This window comes from Phoenix dactylifera, chromosome 3 (genome assembly GCF_051530095.1).
Source record: "Phoenix dactylifera cultivar Ajwa chromosome 3, Ajwa_hap1_PhDact_Kaust_v1.1, whole genome shotgun sequence".
In the NCBI taxonomy this organism is placed as follows: Eukaryota; Viridiplantae; Streptophyta; class Magnoliopsida; order Arecales; family Arecaceae; genus Phoenix; species Phoenix dactylifera.
Window position 1 is genome coordinate 46,102,108 of NC_143192.1, and position 19,035 is coordinate 46,121,142.

The 19,035-nt window shown below is 41.4% G+C and overlaps 1 protein-coding gene across 1 annotated transcript in view; it reads left to right on the forward strand.

Moving 5' to 3' along the window:
- The window catches only part of LOC103705207 (YbaK/aminoacyl-tRNA synthetase-associated domain-containing protein), a 28,463-nt gene extending 9,942 nt beyond the window's left edge, over positions 1-18,521 (forward strand). The window contains exons 2-5 of the mRNA XM_039120818.3: positions 4,666-4,743; positions 4,823-4,907; positions 16,598-16,686; positions 17,911-18,521. Coding sequence (XP_038976746.2) covers positions 4,666-4,743; positions 4,823-4,907; positions 16,598-16,686; positions 17,911-18,051 — 393 coding nt within the window. The 3' untranslated portion in view covers positions 18,052-18,521. The remainder of the gene's footprint in view (positions 1-4,665; positions 4,744-4,822; positions 4,908-16,597; positions 16,687-17,910) is intronic.
- Positions 18,522-19,035: the final 514 nt, after the last annotated feature.

The following is a 19,035-nucleotide window of genomic DNA, read 5'->3' on the forward strand; positions in this document are numbered from 1 at the left end:
GTGCTTATTTTCTAAAGGAATAAAAGAAAGTCTTTAAAAGAGCTCAAAGATGTATCAAAAATTGCATAAACTCATATTTTGGTATTTGTGCCCCAATGCTCTTATTATCATAAAAGAACTTTGAAGTCATTAAGAATTAATGATCCAACATGATGATATGTTTTTCCAAATATATAAGTTTTGATCTTTTACTCTGAAAATTAATTAAATTGCTCTCATGTTGATAAAATACTTAATAGATTGGGCAAAAGGTCTTAAATGAACAAGCTTTCATACTTAGTGAAGAGAGGTTAGATTTTCACTCATATTTTTCCTTGAATATCATTTGTGGTACTTCTTGAATTAACCTAAGGAAGATTCCACCTACACTTGATTAGAAAACTATCTGTGCTATCAAATTAAAAAAAACCTCTTGAATTCACACTCGATGTGTTCTGCTCTGATCTTTGTACTTAATGTTTCACTATTTTTTTGATGTTGTCAAAAAGGGGGAGAAATATCTAAGTATATGCTATATACTCAGAATGCTTTATTACTTTGAATTGAATACAAATCAGCTTAAAATTTAAATATGTTGATTGTGTTAAGCTGATTAAATCTAAAGCATTATCATGAAGTATGTTTTTAAATATATATGTTTTCTACTTCAGGCAACTTAGCTATGTATTACTTCTAGAAATCAATATCTTTTATATTGCATATACTCCAAGTTTTGTCATCATCAAAAAGGGGGAGATTGATGACCCAAAGATTGATTCATAGATTGATTTTGATGATCACAAAATCTTGAAGTATAGATACTAATGTTTATGTTGCAAGGAGAAAGATATTTATTTTGCAAGGAACATAGCAAGTTGGAAGAACACAAGAAGGCCTCCAAAGCTCTCAAGTTGGAAGAAAGCTACAATTTATTGGCCCAAAGTTTAAAGTTCAAAGGATTCAAATTGGAGGAGTAAAATCAAAAGAAAAATTCAAAAGAACAGTCTTCGAGTCGACTCCAGTGGAATTCGAGTCGACTCCGGAGAAGTATGAGTCGACTCCGGAGAAGTATGAGTCGACTCCTAGGAGTCACAGGCAGAAAAGTCAGAGAGCAGTTTTCGGGTCTGAGATTCGAGTCGACTCCAGTGGAACGCGAGTCGACTCCGATGGTTGGTAGGTCGACTCCAAAGAAAGCAGAGTCGACTCTCAGCGGAACACAAAGAAAAAGTCAGAGAGCATTTTTGGGACTCTGAGATTCGAGTCGACTCCCGCATTGCACGAGTCGACTCCGAGACTCCGCGACCATCAACAGACAGAAAACCAAGTTACTGCCTCTGAGATTCGAGTCGACTCCTAGACACCGCAACCCAAAGACAGAAGACGGTATTTTCGTCTCTGAGAGGCGAGTCGACTCCAAGACAGTTCGAGTCGACTCCAAGGCAGCGCGACCCCAAAAATGCAGAGGATCAGTTTTCGGGCTCTGAGAGCCGAGTCGACTCCAAGAGAATCCGAGTCGACTCGAGAAAGAAAATCAGAAAGTATGTCCTCTGGATTCATGGGATGAGCCGACTCCGAAGATGCCAAGTCAGCTCCAGATGTTGGCGAGTCGACTCCGGGTTAAGTCGAGTCGACTCCCAGTCAAGGCATGCACTTTAATTCAAATTTGGAACAGTGGCCGAGTCGTCTCCAGTAAAGCACGAGCCGACTCCTGCAACAGGCGAGTCGACTCCTGATCGCGCGAGTCGACTCCGATCCCAACGGTAATATTATCAGGAAGTGCAGACTGTGTCCAACGGCTCTATTTTTGTCTCTAACGGCTATATTCTTGTTTCCACGCCATCTAAAGCTATAAAAACAAGAAGAGAGCTAGGGGAGAACCGATGGAAGTGGGAGAGAACATTTAGGAAAAAGATTCCAAAGAGATTACACGGAAAATCTCCCATAAGCACAAAAGGGCCATTCAAAGGAAAATAGAGAGAAGAAGATCATCCAAGTGAATCCCAAAGCTTCCTCTCCATCCGTGTGCTGCCTCGGTGATCTTCTACTTTGGGCAAAATCAGAAGAGGGTCAAGTAAAGAAGAAGCCGAGTTCCTCTATCTATAAATCTGTTTGAGGGCTTCTTCCCTTTACTTGTTTATATTTGCTATATTCGCTTATTTGAGAAGCTTGTACTTGATTTAAACTCTTGCTCTAAATATCTTGTAACTTGATTCAATCAAGGGATTGAATCAAGGGGTTAAGGTTTGTTGGTGAGCCAAAGGGAAAAACCAACGTTGTAAGGTTGTGGTTGGTGAGCCTTTGGGAAAACCAACTGGGTTGATTGTGAACCCGGAAAACAATCGTTGTAAGGTTGTGGTTGGTGAGCCTCTGGGAAAACCAACTGGGTTGGATTGTGAGCCCGTGAAAACAATCGGGTGGTTCTAGTCGGTGAGCCTGGGAAAACCGACCGAGTTCGTTGTGACCTCGTAAAACAACAAGTTGGGTTGTGAGCTTGTAAAACAACCGGCTGTAATCTGTAGGATTATAGTGAAATTTCCAAGAGGTCTTGGGGAGTGGATGTAGGTGCTGGGGTGCACCGAACCACTATATGTTTGTTGTGTTTGTGGTGCTTTTTGTCATTGTCTATCTTGCTCACTTACTTACCTAGATAAATTGCATGCTTAACTCTTATCCGCGCATCCTTTAGTTGCAAGCATATTAAATTTACTTAATCAAGTCTCATTCGATAAATCAACCTATTGCTAAGTTTAAATTCCACTGTGCAACTATACAACTTAGCATAATTAATTGAAAAGTGTTAGAAGTGGCTTAAAAGTTTTATAAAACCCAATTCACCCCCCTCTTGGGTTGTATCTACTGGGCAACACTCCTCCTCCTCCTCCTCGCCATCTCTCTCTATCTATATATCTACATATATGTGTGTATGTATGCATGTGTGTTTTTGTGTGTATGGATGTGTATGTGTGTATATATATGTGCATGCCTGCCTGCCTGCATGCCCATGTGTGTGTCTATGTCTGTAATCTCGTAAGGCTAATATATTTTCTCAAAAGTCAAATTTCCTTTTTCTTCATCTCTACCTTCTTGCTTCGCATCTATTATTTCCATACAGGAAAATATATTTGAACAAAGTAGATTGTATTAGAAAATTATCTCTTTTCTCTAATCATCTCGAAGCATTGATGTATGGGTTGTTCTTTTGTGTGTGCGTGTAACTGGTGCAGTCAATCTGTTAGATAAAAGTTCCAGAATGCGTTAAAAATTTCAAATGTGCCAACAAGCCTCCATGTGGTCCATCTTCCCATAGTAGTATCATATTTTTTAATAATAAGTGCTATTACTATATCTAGACCAAACTCCATGCACTTGATATTAACCTTGAACCTAATTTGATCATAACCATCTCTACTATTACAATAGAAGGTGCTGTGACTGAATTCTCCCTCCGTAACTGGATTGTTTTCTTTTTAGCCAGACTTTTTTTTTCCCTTTCGGAATGGCACGTTAGAGTCCTAATGTAACTAGAGTAAATTATAAAAGGGCTGCCTATCTCTACCTAATCAAATAGAAAGCCCATTACCGAGTTATGGTCTTGACAATTCGGGTTCCTAGGAGGGGCAAAATAGGGATAGACCTAATGTTTGGCCTTTTCTTTTTACATAAAGTGGCTGTCCCATGATTCGAATCCGTGACATTGTGCTTGTAGCACATGCCTTTCATAATTTCACTAAGAAATGGCTCCTTCTCTACCTTATCAAAAAAGAGATAAAAAGAAAATTCTAAGAAAGGAAGCTGAATATATTAAGGGACAACAAAGGAGAGAGAAACGAATCATAGTTTCATGCTGACTCTATTTTTCATGTAATATTTTTTTTTCTTTGTAGATCACACACATTGCACATGCTAGATACTAGTAGTTATTGTGAGGGCCCATGCAACTGTGTTTGGTCCCATACTGTTTATGCATTGGGGAGGTCTGGGTATGTAAGCAGGGCCATGAACCTTAATTAAAACCTTCTAGTTATCCCCTTTTAGGTGAGGTCCTAGGTCATTACAAATGGTATGAGAGCTAACCTGGCTCAAGCCCATGTGAACTAGAGGACACTGCAGCATGGGCCTTGTTGGGATTGACCATGAGTTGGTCATGGCAATTTTGTTTTTGATTGGACTCGTCCATGGTAAGGATGATAGGGCTTAAAGGAATTAATGTGTAAGGACCCATGTAGGCATGTGTCAGTCTCATATTGGTTGTGCGTTGGAGAGGTTTTGGATACTTAAGCAGGGACAGGGACCCTAATTAGTAACTTTTTGGCTGACTTTTTTTGGTGAGGTCCTGGGCAGTTACAATTTCATTAAAAAAGAGAAAATGAATGATATGCAAACTTTTTCCTTAACAAAACAAGAATGACATGCAAACTTGCTTACTGCCTCAATCATCTAATTACCCTATTTGTTACTATATCCTATTTGATAAATGCAGATTAATTTCTTAAAATTATTTTGTTAAATAATATAATGAGAATCTTCACCCAAATATATATATATATAATGAGAACAATAACACAGTAGTAGATGTATTGGAGAAGTATTCTAATACAGATCCTTTTAGTTCTTTATAATGTATTTTTGTCACATGGGGCGGTCCTTGATTCAATTTATGTGACAAACTTCTATTTTTCTTCTCAGGTCAATACCCAAGCTCCTGCTAGTGTTACTGATTGCAGCGATCATAACAATTCAAAGTACTACATTGTTGTTATTCAGGTACATGTTTCTCTATTGTACTAATCAGTGCCCTTTCTGTTAAGTCATTTTTAGTTAGTTAATATTTATTTTATTTCAGTATATAGCTCGGCTTAATGCTGAAAATATCAAGAACTTTCTTTATGCACTCAACGACAAGAAGATACCAAAGAAGAGATTCAACAGTGAGTTTGTCTTTACATGTTTTTTATTGGATAAAAGTTAATTTGTTAAGTCATTTGGAGATGCTAATTCATTTATCTAATGATTATTTAGCATGTCTACCATTTTATATTCTTATTTTCTTTCTCAACATTGTTTTATGGGTAAGCTGAGACTTTTTAAGCTTGAATGATTCATCCATGTCATACTCTTAGCAGAAAACTATGAATGTGTTAAAATACGTATTCTCATATAATCTGTGAAGCTTCGCTAAGAAAGCATTCAGGAAACAATTTGTACTGCTTAACATTCTGTGGTCATAGTTCTCTCCCCATCCCTCCACTCTCTCTAGGAGAGCATTATGTAATCTTAGCTAAAAAAGAAAATGAGAAAAGCAAGCGTTCTGATAACAAGTCTAAATAATCTGAACATCGAATAACTACCCTAGAAAATGAAGAGGAACATGAAGCTGTGGTGTTACTTTGTGCGTACACATAAAAAGCAAAGAAAGGGAAAAAAATGCTCTCTGCTCCCAGCATTAAATCATATGAGATGATTAACTGGTAGTTCAAATTTCCACACAATCGCGCCTTTTGGCCCCATTAATGTCCTTGCGATGTCCAACTTATATGTTATAAAATTGTGCTATGCCATTTAATTTTCAATAAGTTCTAATAATTATCTGGATCTTATTTGTAGGATGATTCCTTTTTTTTCCCACATTAAAAGTTCCACTAAACTAATGAAAGACCTTTCTGTATGTCATGTTTTGATCCCTTAGTGGATGATTAGGATGAAAATTAAGATTGTGGTCGTAAATTTAATCTTTATTCAGCTGAAGCTGTATCAGAAATTCTACTTTGTCATAAAAGTCCTCGCCACCATTTCACATCTTATCATTCCCTTCCTATGTTTCAAGTTCTACAAATGATCCATGAATGAAGTATTTGACTTGCTTTTCACCACAGAACTTGTAAAGATATCTTAGTACTGATATTTCATTTTAGACTTTAGAAATGAGGTCTATAACAATCTACAGAGGTCAACAGAGATATAGATAAAAGTGGCCAATATAGTTAGTGATCCAGTGCTTTGACAGAACCACACTAGTGAAGTTGGAGTAATCACCTGCACAAACAAGTTTAACTAAACTTCTAGCCATTCTTGGCTTTGACCTTTTATAGGAATCAGTGCCGAGCCTATTCTAAAACCATGTTACTGCTCACTTTTCCATGTTAGATCAGAGTCAGTAAGGAACACAATTTTTTTGTTGTTGCCATTGCCTCTTATACATAGTAGTTTCAAGACACATGCATAGGACCAATTGCTGCACAAGAATACTGGAAGGGAAAACAAAATCTACAAAAGAGGAAAAAGAGGGAGAAAATACTATAAGTGGTGATTTATCCTCCAATGCTTGGTCACCTTTAGTTTGCCTACTTTTTATTTGTTCTTTGTGAGGCAAATGTATTAACCTATATTAGACCTTGCCCTTCCCTCCTCTTTTGCACCTTACAAGCTGGAAATATCCTAACTAGGGTGCCATACTTGCTTCAAAATCTCCAAGGAATCTCAGCACTGACTTATCTGACGCAGGACGGATGTAGGGATTGGAATGCAGAGAGAAAGAGGAGAGAAAGAGGGGAAGAAGAAGAGAAAGAGGAGAGGAGAGGAGGAAGAAGAAGATTAATTTTCATGCAATAATTCATTAAAAAAAAATAACAAATGCATGCCCTATATATATATAGGGCCACCAAGTAACAAATAAGTCCCAATAAAAAAAACAATTCGAAAGAGGTCCTCACAAGACAATATGCAAACTAATCCTATCAAAATAAATAATAATAAAAGAAAAACATCAATCAATCCAGCCACAATGAAAGTGGCTGGACCGTCTTCCTGCGACGACCATAATCCCGCAAAATAATCAGTCCAGTATTCGTGTCCGCACCAACTCCCCCCGGGTAAGAAGAAGTCGACCCCGACGAATGACTCTGGTAGTACTCCAAAAGATCTGGGTCAATGCGCTGTAACTCCGCACGGGTAATCCATGTAGTATCAGACTCCGGGCGTCCTCGCCAACGAACCAGAAAACGCTGAACACCCCCATCACTGGTAGAAACAGTCTGCTCATCTAAAATGGCATCAATATGTTCTTTTTGTGCTGGTGGTAAAGCTAGATTGGTCGGGGATGGGATGGAATCAAGAAGAGGAGTATCCTCAAGCTCAAGTGATGGCAGAGCGAAAGGGTCAGTAGGAATAGAAAGGGGGCCCTTGTAAGCAACCAAATCCTCAATATTAAAAGTGGAGCTAATACCAAAATCAGAGGGAAGATCAAGAACGTAAGCATTAGTACCCACGCGTTGCAATACCCGAAAAGGCCCAGCACTACGAGCCTGCAGTTTCTTGACGGTTCCAGATGGAAACCGCTCAGGCCGAATACGTATCATCACATAATCCCCAGTTTGAAATGACTTATCTCGCTTATGAGAATCAGCTTGTAGCTTATATTGAGCATTACTCATATGAATGCGCTTGCTAATTTCCTGATGCAGATTATGAATGTGCTGTGCAAATGCATGTGCAGACTCAGAAATGCGAATATGGGGGGACATAGGTAGGAGATCTACAGGTTTGCGAGCTTTATAACCATTGACCACTTCGAATGGACTCATCCCGATAGATCTATTGACTGATGAATTATATGCAAATTGGGCGACAGGCAGAATAGAATCCCAGTTACGATTGTGATCCCCGACTAGACTACGCAGAAGGTTACCTAGACTTCGGTTGACGACTTCGGTTTGGCCATCGGTTTGAGGATGATAAGCCGTAGAAAATTTAAGTTTGGTGCCAACCAGATGCCACAAGGTTTTCCAAAAATAGCTCATGAAACGGACATCCCTATCGGAGACAATGGTTTTTGGTAAACCGTATAACTTAACAATCTCATCAAAAAATATCTTGGCTACTCGAGAGGCATCAGAAGTTTTGGAACAAGGAAGTGGGCCATTTTAGAAAAACGATCCACAACCACAAAAATGGAGTCATGTTTCCGAAATGTGCGAGGAAGGCCGAGTACGAAGTCGATACTAAGGTCAAGCCAAGGGCGATCTGGGACAGGTAACGGAGTGTATAGGCCAGTATTTTGTTTTTTGTGCTTAGCTAGTTGACACGTGCGACACTGTCCCACAATTTTAGCAACATCCCGTTTCAAACTTGGCCAAAAAAATTGACGTTCAACTTCTTCTATGGTCTTATCACGGCCAAAATGTCCAGAGAGACCACCGGCATGTACTTCCCATATCAAGAAATCGCGCACGGAAGTGCGCGGAATGCAGAGCTTGGAAGCTTTGAACAAATACCCGTCTTGTAGATAAACACCATCAATCAAAGGTCCTTGTCCATCAGCAAGGGCATTATAGAGTTGGCCAAAATCTGGGCAAGACAAGTAATCGAGCTTAAGTCTATCAAAACCGGTGATGGAAACAGACATGGCGGACAACAGAGTTACTCGACGACTTAACGCATCAGCAGCTTTGTTCGCAGCACCGGACATATGCTTGAGGACAAAAGTGTAATCCTGGAGGAACTGAACCCACTTAGCATGTCGATGATTAAGTTTTTTCTGGGAATTAAGAAAACGAAGTGCTTCATGGTCAGAATAGAGAACAAATTCATTAGGAAGGAGATAATGTCGCCAATACCGTAGGGCCTGGACTATGGCATAAAATTCCTTGTCATAGGTGGAATATCTTTGTCTAGCCTCATTCAGCTTTTCACTAAAATAGGCTATAGGATGACGTTCTTGACTAAGCACACCACCTATTCCTAAGCCAGACGCATCACATTCCACCTCAAAAACTTTGTTAAAATCAGGGAGTCGCATAACTGGCGCTTCCGTCATTTTTTTCTTAATGTTATTAAATGCGTTAGCGGCTGCGCGTGTCCACTGAAAATCACCTCGTTTAAGACAATCAGTGATAGGTGACATAAGTGTACTGAAGCCCTTAATGAAACGACGGTAAAATGTGGCCAGGCCGTGAAAACTACGGATGTCAGTAATATTCTTAGGTTCAGGCCATTCAACAATTGCGGTGATTTTCGCAGGATCAGCAGATAAACCTTCAGAGGAGACTATATACCCTAAGAAGTTTACGTGAGTAGTGAAAAATGAACACTTCTTAAGGTTAGCATAGAGGCTCTCGTTGCGTAAAGTCGTACAAACTTGCCTTAAATGGCCTAAATGTTGCTCCTTAGTTTGACTATAAATAAGGATATCGTCAAAGTACACGACTAAAAATTTGCCCATAAAAGGTCGGAGTACTTGAGTCATCACTCGCATAAATGTACTTGGAGCGTTTGAGAGGCCGAAAGGCATTACCAGCCACTCATAGAGGCCATCTTTTGTTTTGAAGGCTGTCTTCCATTCATCTCCTGGACGAATCCGGATTTGATGGTAGCCACTTTTTAAGTCAATCTTGGAGAAAATCGAGGCACCTACCATCATATCCAGCATATCGTCGAGCCGGGGAATAGGAAAACGGTATTTGACCGTGATTCTATTAATAGCCCGACTGTCTACACACATTCGCCAAGTCCCATCTTTTTTTGGAGTAAGAAGGGCAGGTACGGCACAAGGACTTAGACTCTCTCGAATAAATCCCTTTTGTAGAAGCTCGTTAATTTGCTTTAGGAGCTCTGCATGATCAGAAGGGTTCATCCGATAATGGGGCAGGTTAGGAAGGGTAGCTCCCGGGACTAGGTCAATGGCGTGCTGAATATCACGCAAAGGGGGTAAATGATCTGGAAGGTCTTCCGGAAAAACTTCTTTGAACTCCTCGAGAATAGCGAGGGATTCAGCCGATAATGTGCTTTTAAGATGTGGCTGAAGTTCTTTAACTAGCAGGGCAAACACCGGAGAGTCCTTAAAGACGTTCCTCTCAAATTCCGTGGGGTTAAGGATATGCAGTTCCTTCCCCTTTGATTTACTCTTGTCTGTACTCTTATTTAGCGTTTTGGGCCGTAAAGGATTAAGCTTAATCTTTTTACCCTGGAATACAAAGGAGCAAGAGTTAGTTCGACCGTAGATGGTGACATCGAGATCGAACAACCAAGGCCTACCTAATATCAGATGACCTACGTCCATTGGGAGTACGTCACACCAGACAGTGTCTTTATAAGAGAGGATTTGAATAGGTACAAGACACCGTTCCTTAATGTGAATGGACGACGTGTCGATCCAGGAGACCTTATAAGGGTGAGGTTGGGACACAGGAGTCAGACCCAAGCGGGCGACAATGCTGGAAGATATCGCATTAATGCAGCTCCCGCTATCAATGATAACTTTACAGTCTTTTTCGCCGCATTTAATGTAAGTGTGGAAAATTGAGGTTCGTCTCCAGTCATCAGTCTCTTTAGGCTGGGTAATTGCACACCGTACTACATTCACAGTGGATCGGTCAGGTTCGTGGGCAATTATCTGGGGAGTAGGTCGGATACAACCTAAAGTGTGTGATTCTTCCTCAGTTTCGTCTTCGACATCGTGAATATCATCTAAATTAGGCTCATAAATTTGTTCCTCCAAATTATCTATGTCATCCTTCTGTTCATGTGTGTCAATAACTAGGGTCGGATTTGCACATTGGGAGGCAACATGACCAAACCCTTGGCATTTAAAGCACTGAATTCGTGAGCTTGGTTTTGGAGGTTCACCTAAAATTCCTTTGCCTTTAATATCTCGGTTTTGGATAGGTGGAGAAGAAAAGGGTTTAGGAGGGACAGAACCGACTGGGGGTCTGGGTCCAGATGGTTGGGCACTAGTGGGGACCCGCCTGGTGTCAGGGCGCCTAGCAAACATAGATTTGGAGAATTGTTCATAATTTTGCACAAATGTATAGGCTTGGTCTAAGGTGGACACTTCACGAAGGACAAGTTCTTTCCTAAGCTCATCAGTTAGGCCTCGTCGAAATCGGCTCAAGATCATACGTTCATCTTCAGCTACATTACTACGCATCATAAATTCATCAAATTGGGCGATGTATTCAGTAGCTGTGCGACTACCTTGTCTTAAATTGTTCCATCGATCTAAGAGGTCAGATTGATAACTTAATGGAAGGTATTTTTCTTTTAATTTTTCTTTCATCTCTACCCAATCGGTAATAGCAGGTTGATGTCTCCTGGCTAACAGTTGTTCGGTGTTTTGCCAAAACAACTTGGCTCGACCAAGGAGTTTCATTCTAGCGAATCGGACCTTTTTCTCCTCCGACAGATTGTACCACTCAAAGAAGTGATCCATTTCGTGTAGCCAATCGGAGAAGACCTTCGGATCAAGACGACCATCGAAAGTGGGGGCTTCAACCCTAATGCCTCGCATTACATCTTCATCAGGGTCACGAGGCTCTCTAGATTCTACGGTATGTCGGTGACCTCTATCAACAGGAGGAATGGGACCAGGTCCTCTAGGGCGAGGGTAGGCATAATGGTGACCTGGAACAGACCTATGATCAAAGTTGCCCTGCCGAACCGAACCTTGTTGTTCTAGGATTTGTTCTAGGGTATCATCCTCATCAAGACCCGGTAAATGGGGAGTACTAACCTTTTGGGATTCAATAACCCTTTGAATTGAAGCCTCAATTGAATCGAGTCGAGCATTAACCTGGGTGGACATTGTGGTTAGGTCATGAATTTGGGCGTTGTTTGCTTGGACTTGGGCATTCGTATTTTGGACTTGAATATTAGTGTCATGGATAGCTTTTAATAGGGCTTCAATTTTGGAATCCATGTCTAGGGGAAACTCAAGATGAGATGCGACACGACCACTACGTAGATGCATAAAATGAATGACAAAATGTAGTAGCCGACCAACTATAAAGGTTCCTAAGTAGACCTAATGCATGAAATGAATTCACAATTGCAAAGTAGATGCTCAATATAAACTAAAACTACTCCCTAGCAAATAGTCATAGCAAACTGTAAATTACTATGAAGCGCAGGCCAACAAGTAATGCAGTCCAGTAGTACTAAGTTTTCGGACTATGCAAGATGGTACGGAGCCACGTATGTTTCCCCGAATTGAGCTAGCTCCACAGTTAATATTAAAAGTGCTGCTACTAGGGTTTCTGTTTGTCTTGTGAACGTGTGTGAACGCGTGTATTTTGGAATTGTAGACGCAGTACCACGCACAAATTAAGAAAATTAATGCCAACTTAATTGAGCAAATTGAATCTGCAGGAAATGGGAGAACAGCGCTGACCTGGTCTGGAGAGAGACTCGTGCGCGCAGAAGAGACGTGGTCTACAGAGATGTAGAACAGAAGCTCGATGACGACCGGTGGCAGAGAAGGGATCACTGAGACCTCCCTGAAATGTGATCAGAGAAACTGATGGCAGCTTTGGTCGGGACAGTTCGTGATGGCTGATGGCGCGGGGACCGGCGATGGCGAGTTGTAGCAGCGGCGTGGCGGCGACTTAGCAGCGGCGAGCGGCAGTAAAGAAGGGCAGGGGCGGCGCGCAGCGCGGTGGTGCAGCAGCAGGCGTGGCAGCGGCGTTGGGGAGCGAGCGGGGAGCGCTGTCAGCAGTGGAAGGCAGAAAGTTGCGGTGGTGGGAGGGCGGGATACGGTGGTGGAGGTGGGAGCAACTATTGGCAGGGGAAGCGACAGTGGCGGTCTGCGGTGATGGCTGTCAGAACTGACAGTGGCGGTGCAGCAGTCGACGGCGGCGACGGCAACGCGGCGGCGCGGCGGTGGGAGCAACCCGACGGCGCGGCGGTGCGGCAGTAATTAGCAGCGGCAAGCAGCGGTACAGAGGAGGCGTGAGCGGCGCGCGGCGCGGTGGTGCGAGCAGCGAGGATGGCAGCGGCGGTGGGACAAGGGCGGTGGCGCAGAGAGCAGTGGAAGGCCGCGGGAATGTTGGTGGTCGGACGGTGTGAGGCGGCGGGAGGCGGTGATCGGAGATGAAGAAGAAGATCGGGAAATAAAGAAGAGGGGAAAAGAGAAATAAACCGCGGCACGTGCGTGACTTACGCGTCACGTGCAGCGCTTTTTTTTTTTTTTTTTTTTTGATAACCCAAATGGATTCGGGTTATCGGGTTAACAGACCCAACCCGTTAAGGTAGTCCGATCCGCAATATTGAAATTTGAATTTTGAATTTTTTTTTTTTTGAATTGGTTCGGGCTAATGGGTTAAGGGTTATCGGGTCGAAATCGTACCCGTACTGTGGATCGTCTTCCACCTTCGACTGTCCGTCCGCTTCCGCCGGATCTCGCCTGATTTTGCGGCGGTGGGTGCGGGAAGACGTTGCGCCGGTGGAGCGGGGTGCTGGTGCGGCAGTGAACGGGGTGGCGTCCTTCTCCGAGCTTCGGTCACGGGCGGTGGCTTCCAATGGTGATTCGGCGGCGCTGCAAGGTGAAGGCGGTGGTTGGCGCCTGTGTAGCGGCGGCCGGAAGGGAAAACGGCGAGAGGGGGGGGGGGAAAAAAAGAGGGAGAAAGCGGCTTATTCGCCGCTCGGGCCACTGTGGGGGTAGCCGGCGACGGGGTCTTCCCCTTCTGTGCAGGGACCGAGAGGGAAGGGAGAGGGAAAGGAGACGGTGGTGGAGGCGGCGGCGGTGGGGGGGCGAAGGCGATCTGTGGATTGACGCCGGAAGACAGTCGACCGACGGGAGGGTTTTGCTTTTTCTTTTTTCTCGGTGGGTGAGGTGATGAACAGGGAAGAAAATAATGAAGAAATGGAGTGACCCTTCTTCTTCGGGACGCGTGCCGTGCGACGACCTTCCGTGTGTTCCGGCGTTTGCGGTGCAAATGATCTAGCAAAATACAGGTGAGGAAAAGGCCGAAAAGGAATCGGCGGGGGTCCGTCCATAAACTGGATCCTTCGACTTCAGCAACAGAGGCAAAGTCAGCCCTGCTCTGATACCAAAGCTGACGCAGGACGGATGTAGGGATTGGAATGCAGAGAGAAAGAGGAGAGAAAGAGGGGAAGAAGAAGAGAAAGAGGAGAGGAGAGGAGGAAGAAGAAGATTAATTTCATGCAATAATTCATTAAAAAAAAATAACAAATGCATGCCCTATATATATATAGGGCCACCAAGTAACAAATAAGTCCCAATAAAAAAAACAATTCGAAAGAGGTCCTCACAAGACAATATGCAAACTAATCCTATCAAAATAAATAATAATAAAAGAAAAACATCAATCAATCCAGCCACAATGAAAGTGGCTGGACCGTCTTCCTGCGACGACCATAATCCCGCAAAATAATCAGTCCAGTATTCGTGTCCGCACCATTATCACACTCAAGTCGACTCTTGCATAAGTCAACCTTGGAGTTGCTAACATGTTGCATAAACTTAGGTTTTGCAGCCAATGAAATAGGTTTTTGACCTATCAATTGGCTTTTACCTTTCATGCCAACCCATTCTTTTGCCTACTATTGTCTTGATTAGGTAGCCTTACTGATTCAAACTGTGAGAAGATTATAAACGGATCATATTCTGGTCAACAGCACAAACTGTATTATATGGGATAAAGCTTGTTGCTGAAAGTTTAACTGTTTAGGCCCTCTTTTCCTTCTTGCATTTGGTGGGATTAGCTGCAATTTTCTTCAGGATATTCATCCACAGATTATTGTAAACTGCCCAAAGTGAGAAGCAAAAATGTTCTGATAAAAACTGTACTTCAGTAGTATTGTTAGGACTCAAGTCATGTAGTCGCGCTACCAAACTAAATATAACAAGTGGGGTCTTGGGCTAAGCAAAGGATAAACATCATAAATCTTAATGTATGGGATTGTAACTCAGCATCTTTCAAGATTTTGAAAAGAGTTTTTGCTAACAAGATTTTGAAAGGACTTGCCCTTTTAAGAACATTGTATGATGAAAGTTGTAACCTTTGCTCACTGGAAGTAATTGTCTATCATTGGCCTTGATGGTAGAATCAGTGGGCAGAGCCTGAGAGGCAGTGATTTACCCTGTGGCAGATGTCTGCAATTTGAATAAAAACCTGTAGTTGGTCATCAGCTTGGAACTTGTCTTCTTCCATCTGATCAAGGCACAATGAGGTCATTTATACAACAACATTTCCCCTGCATGATTTAAGCCAATGACAGAGAGCATTTGCTATCTTCAATCATTTTGTGCATGTAAATTGATAATTTTCTAGTTTTGTTTGTTTTCAATTACCTTGAAGTAGTTTTATTATTATCTCAGATCTTCAATACAAGTTGATTTATTAGGTTTTTGGTTAAGTCTCCCTCTTGCTATGGTCTGGTTATCCTAAGTGTCCCTTATTTCTCTTTCATTGGATGGGGAACCCATTCAACCTTCAACTTGGTATTCTTATATCATCCATTTAGGTGGTGATCACTTGGTGTTAAGCAAGTTTTTAACTATAGAATAAACGGCAATTTGTATCCGATATATAGTGAAGTATTGTGGATCGAACTTCCCTAGTGATTTGATCCAATGGTAAGCCGATGTAAAATGGATCGTCTTAAATATCTTCCCATTACTTCCATCAATGTACTTTATTGGTTTCTCTTTTCTAATCCTTCAACCAGAATCAAACACCCCCTTCTTCAGAGCTGCAACCAGCAGGTTACACGTGCTCAAAGGCCCCAAAGAATCACAAATTATTTTGACCTTATTTTATCCTTTGTTGATGCTACTTTAAGCTTTTGTACAAACTTCAGTCTTCTGGTTTTCCGCATTGACGCCACCAACTTTGCTCTGCTCATCTTTTATGTATATTCTCATCTCAAATGCATTGAAATATGTCCTCTAGTCTCTTTGATGTTCAGGAATCTTGAAAGACTCCACCGGAGCGTATCTGCTTTACCTGTTGTAGTTTGAACTTTGTTTGACATTCCCATGTGTCTCTCAGGATGAGGTAAAAGTTCAGTTAGAGAAACTCCTGGACATAATGACAACCCATTTCTTGTACTCTTTTTTGCTCCGGGTCATCCTGAACCTTTACTTCTATAAACATCCATGCTTCTAATGCAATTATCATCCAGGCCATAGGCTTTCTGTTCAACATTATACTTTCTGCAGGTAACAAGCACTGGGACAACTGGTGTCTCACATCCAATAGAATTTGACATCTCATTTAGAGAGATCTTTTAATGATTTTTTCCTGTTATTTTCAAACTTTTAAATAGAATAAAACAATCATGAGTGTTCTGAGTTGTATCACGAAGAGTACTCTCCAGTAGCTAAAGAATATAATTTTTTGATTTCTTACTAATATAACTTTTTAAGGTATCGTATGCAAGAAAGAGGACATCAATCAGTCACCCAATATCTCATGCCTATCTGAGTAATTCACTGATTCAAAATCAAAAGTCAATTATATGAAATTCTACATTTAGCTTTTTTTTTTTGCAGGCAATATGTGTAAGTCATGGATGAACATGCATATATTTATTGAAGAAAGTAAAATTTCTCACTGTTAACAGATCTTAACGATATATATGTGAGCTACGTTTTGTAAATGTTTGGTAAGCCAATTTGGCTGGGTCACTCTAATCTGCTGACGACTTGATTAAAACTTTGATGCCCATGATGGTCTTTATTACTAGTATTATTATGACTGCTAAATTTTCTATCTACAACTTATCTAGAGGTGTATTTTCTTTTTATGAAGACACTTAGCTTTAGTCATATATTAGAATGTTGGGGAAATATGTCACTAATTTCAGACTATTTTCCTTGATACAGTGAGGCTGGCACCAGAAGAGGAGTCACTTGAACTCACTGGATACGTGCATAATGCAGTGACATGCATTGGCATGGAAACAGACATTCCGGTAATCAAAGCTTTGTCCTCTTGTTCATAGAGTTCGCTAAATCTTATAGTTTACCGTTTGTTTGGCACACTGCTATGATGTTAAGAATCCAGAAACTCCAAATGATATTGAATGCAAGTTAAGGAAAAAGTGAAGTGGAAATTTTGCACGAACTCAGATCAAGTTTATCACTGTTGTGGATATAACATGACCAGAAGAGGTGTTTAGATGCACATCATGTTATCTGTGGGCAACTGCATGTATAGACATAAGTTGTTCTTGGAATAATATGTTGAAGCAGGTGTCTGTATGGTTATTTAAATTGGAGTCTGAGTCATTGCAATAATCCTAGAATTGCACAATAATAAGGTCTCTTAAGCTTTTTGTCTGGTCCTCCCTTCCCCTATTCAATTTTAGCTAATTAGAGTCTCCTTTTCCACCCACTTATGGAATATCACTTACAAAGGAAGGAATAGAATCCGGGATCCAAGGAGATTAGGTTATGTCAAGCAGGGTTGAAGAGCTAGCTGAATGGAAAGGCTAAGTCATGGTCTCGGCATAGAAAACCACTATGCTAATGACGTGGGGCTTAGCCCTAGCGAGAGAATATCATCAAAGGAGATCATATGGATAGAGCAGCTAAGAACCCAGACCCCCCTTTGTATGTAGGCTTCATGGTTATTTTTCTCGATGACAATGATAACAACCATGCTTACCTGTATGTCTTAACTATTTGATAAATCCATTTTGTAGTCAGCTATGGGGATTTATTAGGCACATGAGATCTTGGGAAGCCAGATAGCAAGGCTTTGGGAGGAGGGGAAGTAATGTTGCCTGAACTTTTCGTAACAGCAGAAAATGCATTTATATGTTATCTGAAAACAACAATTTTGCTTATAATGCCTCTGGGAGGCTCAGATTTACTGTGACTGATCAGTTCACTATTCCCTCCCCACTTTTAATATTTTCTTTATGATAAGGCTCATATTTATTCACTTGAGTTTGCATGTGTAGTGAGAGGAAGCAGGGAAGTAGAGATGATAAGATTTGGGCGATTTGGCATCGTTTGAACAATTGCATACTTTAAAATCAATATTACTCATATCCTCATGGCATGCTTTGTAGAAATGCGTAGACTTTATTATACTTGTCCGAAAACAGTCTCATGGATTAGTCTTTAAATATCTTTTCAGCTTTATTACCTTTTTCTTTAAATGATTAATATATGGGGTGGTGGTATTTCAGGTAATATTGGACGAAGCAATTGCAAAGTTGGACCCAGATTTCTTCTGGTTGGGAGGCGGGGAAGTTGATCTCAAGCTTGGGATCAGGACCTCCCAATTTATAACTGCTATCAATCCCTTTGTGGTGAGCTGTAGTTCATGATGCCCTCCAACATGGAAAGTCGACAAACCGACATCCACCCCATGTGCCGGTGGGTGATCACGACCGTCTGATTCCACCGGAAACACCCCCATCGGTTTTGCTGCTCGATTCGGGCCAGGATGTTTGTCTTTAATAAAACAGGCATTTCTTTTATCCCATTCATCTACTCTTATTGCATTGTTTTATGGCGGGGATTCCAATTTGAGGAGTCGAGTGTTAGTTTAATGTGACCTTGAGGGAGCAGTCTTGGAAGTCATGAAATTATATATTGCCCCCAAACGGACTTGGAATATGGAGTTTAAGTGGACCATCTCTTTGTAATTTGGACCCTAATTGCACATGGGTCCCTTCTTGGGTTTGAAAGAATGGCACACAGTAATGTATATTGTGTTACAAGGTCGAATAGTGCAGTACGTAATTAATTTTCACTGCATCAGTCAACTCCCCACGCAAGGGCATGGTGCTCGATAGTTGCTATCTTTTCATCAATTCTTTCTACCATATATTTGCTATCTATATCTTTGGGCATCAAGTGGTGCCAAATTATGTGGTCTAAAATCGATCTACCTATCATGGGTCGATACGTAGCAAGCAGGAAGACTAATTTCAAATTTCCCTACTGAAAAATCTTCGATTCCTCTATCACTCGATGAAAAAGGTGAGGTACTCAAAGGGATGGCTTTTCAAGCAAGATGAGTGATGATCTGAGTCTTCGTTGAATTTGATTTTTGGGTGAATTAGGAGGAGTGGTTATAGCTCCACAATGAAAGGGGTTCAGATAAAGAAGGATGCTTATGACTTATCTCTTCATTTTTATCTGTAATTGTAATAAAATGGTGCCTCCTCCTCTATCTAGCTTATCTATCAGCTCATACTGTTATTCTACTCTTTTTTTCAAGTAGGTTGGTTCGATCTATGGTAGATCGATGAGCTGACTTTCTATAGGTCGATGAGTTATCCTTTTGCAAGTTGAAAAGGAATATC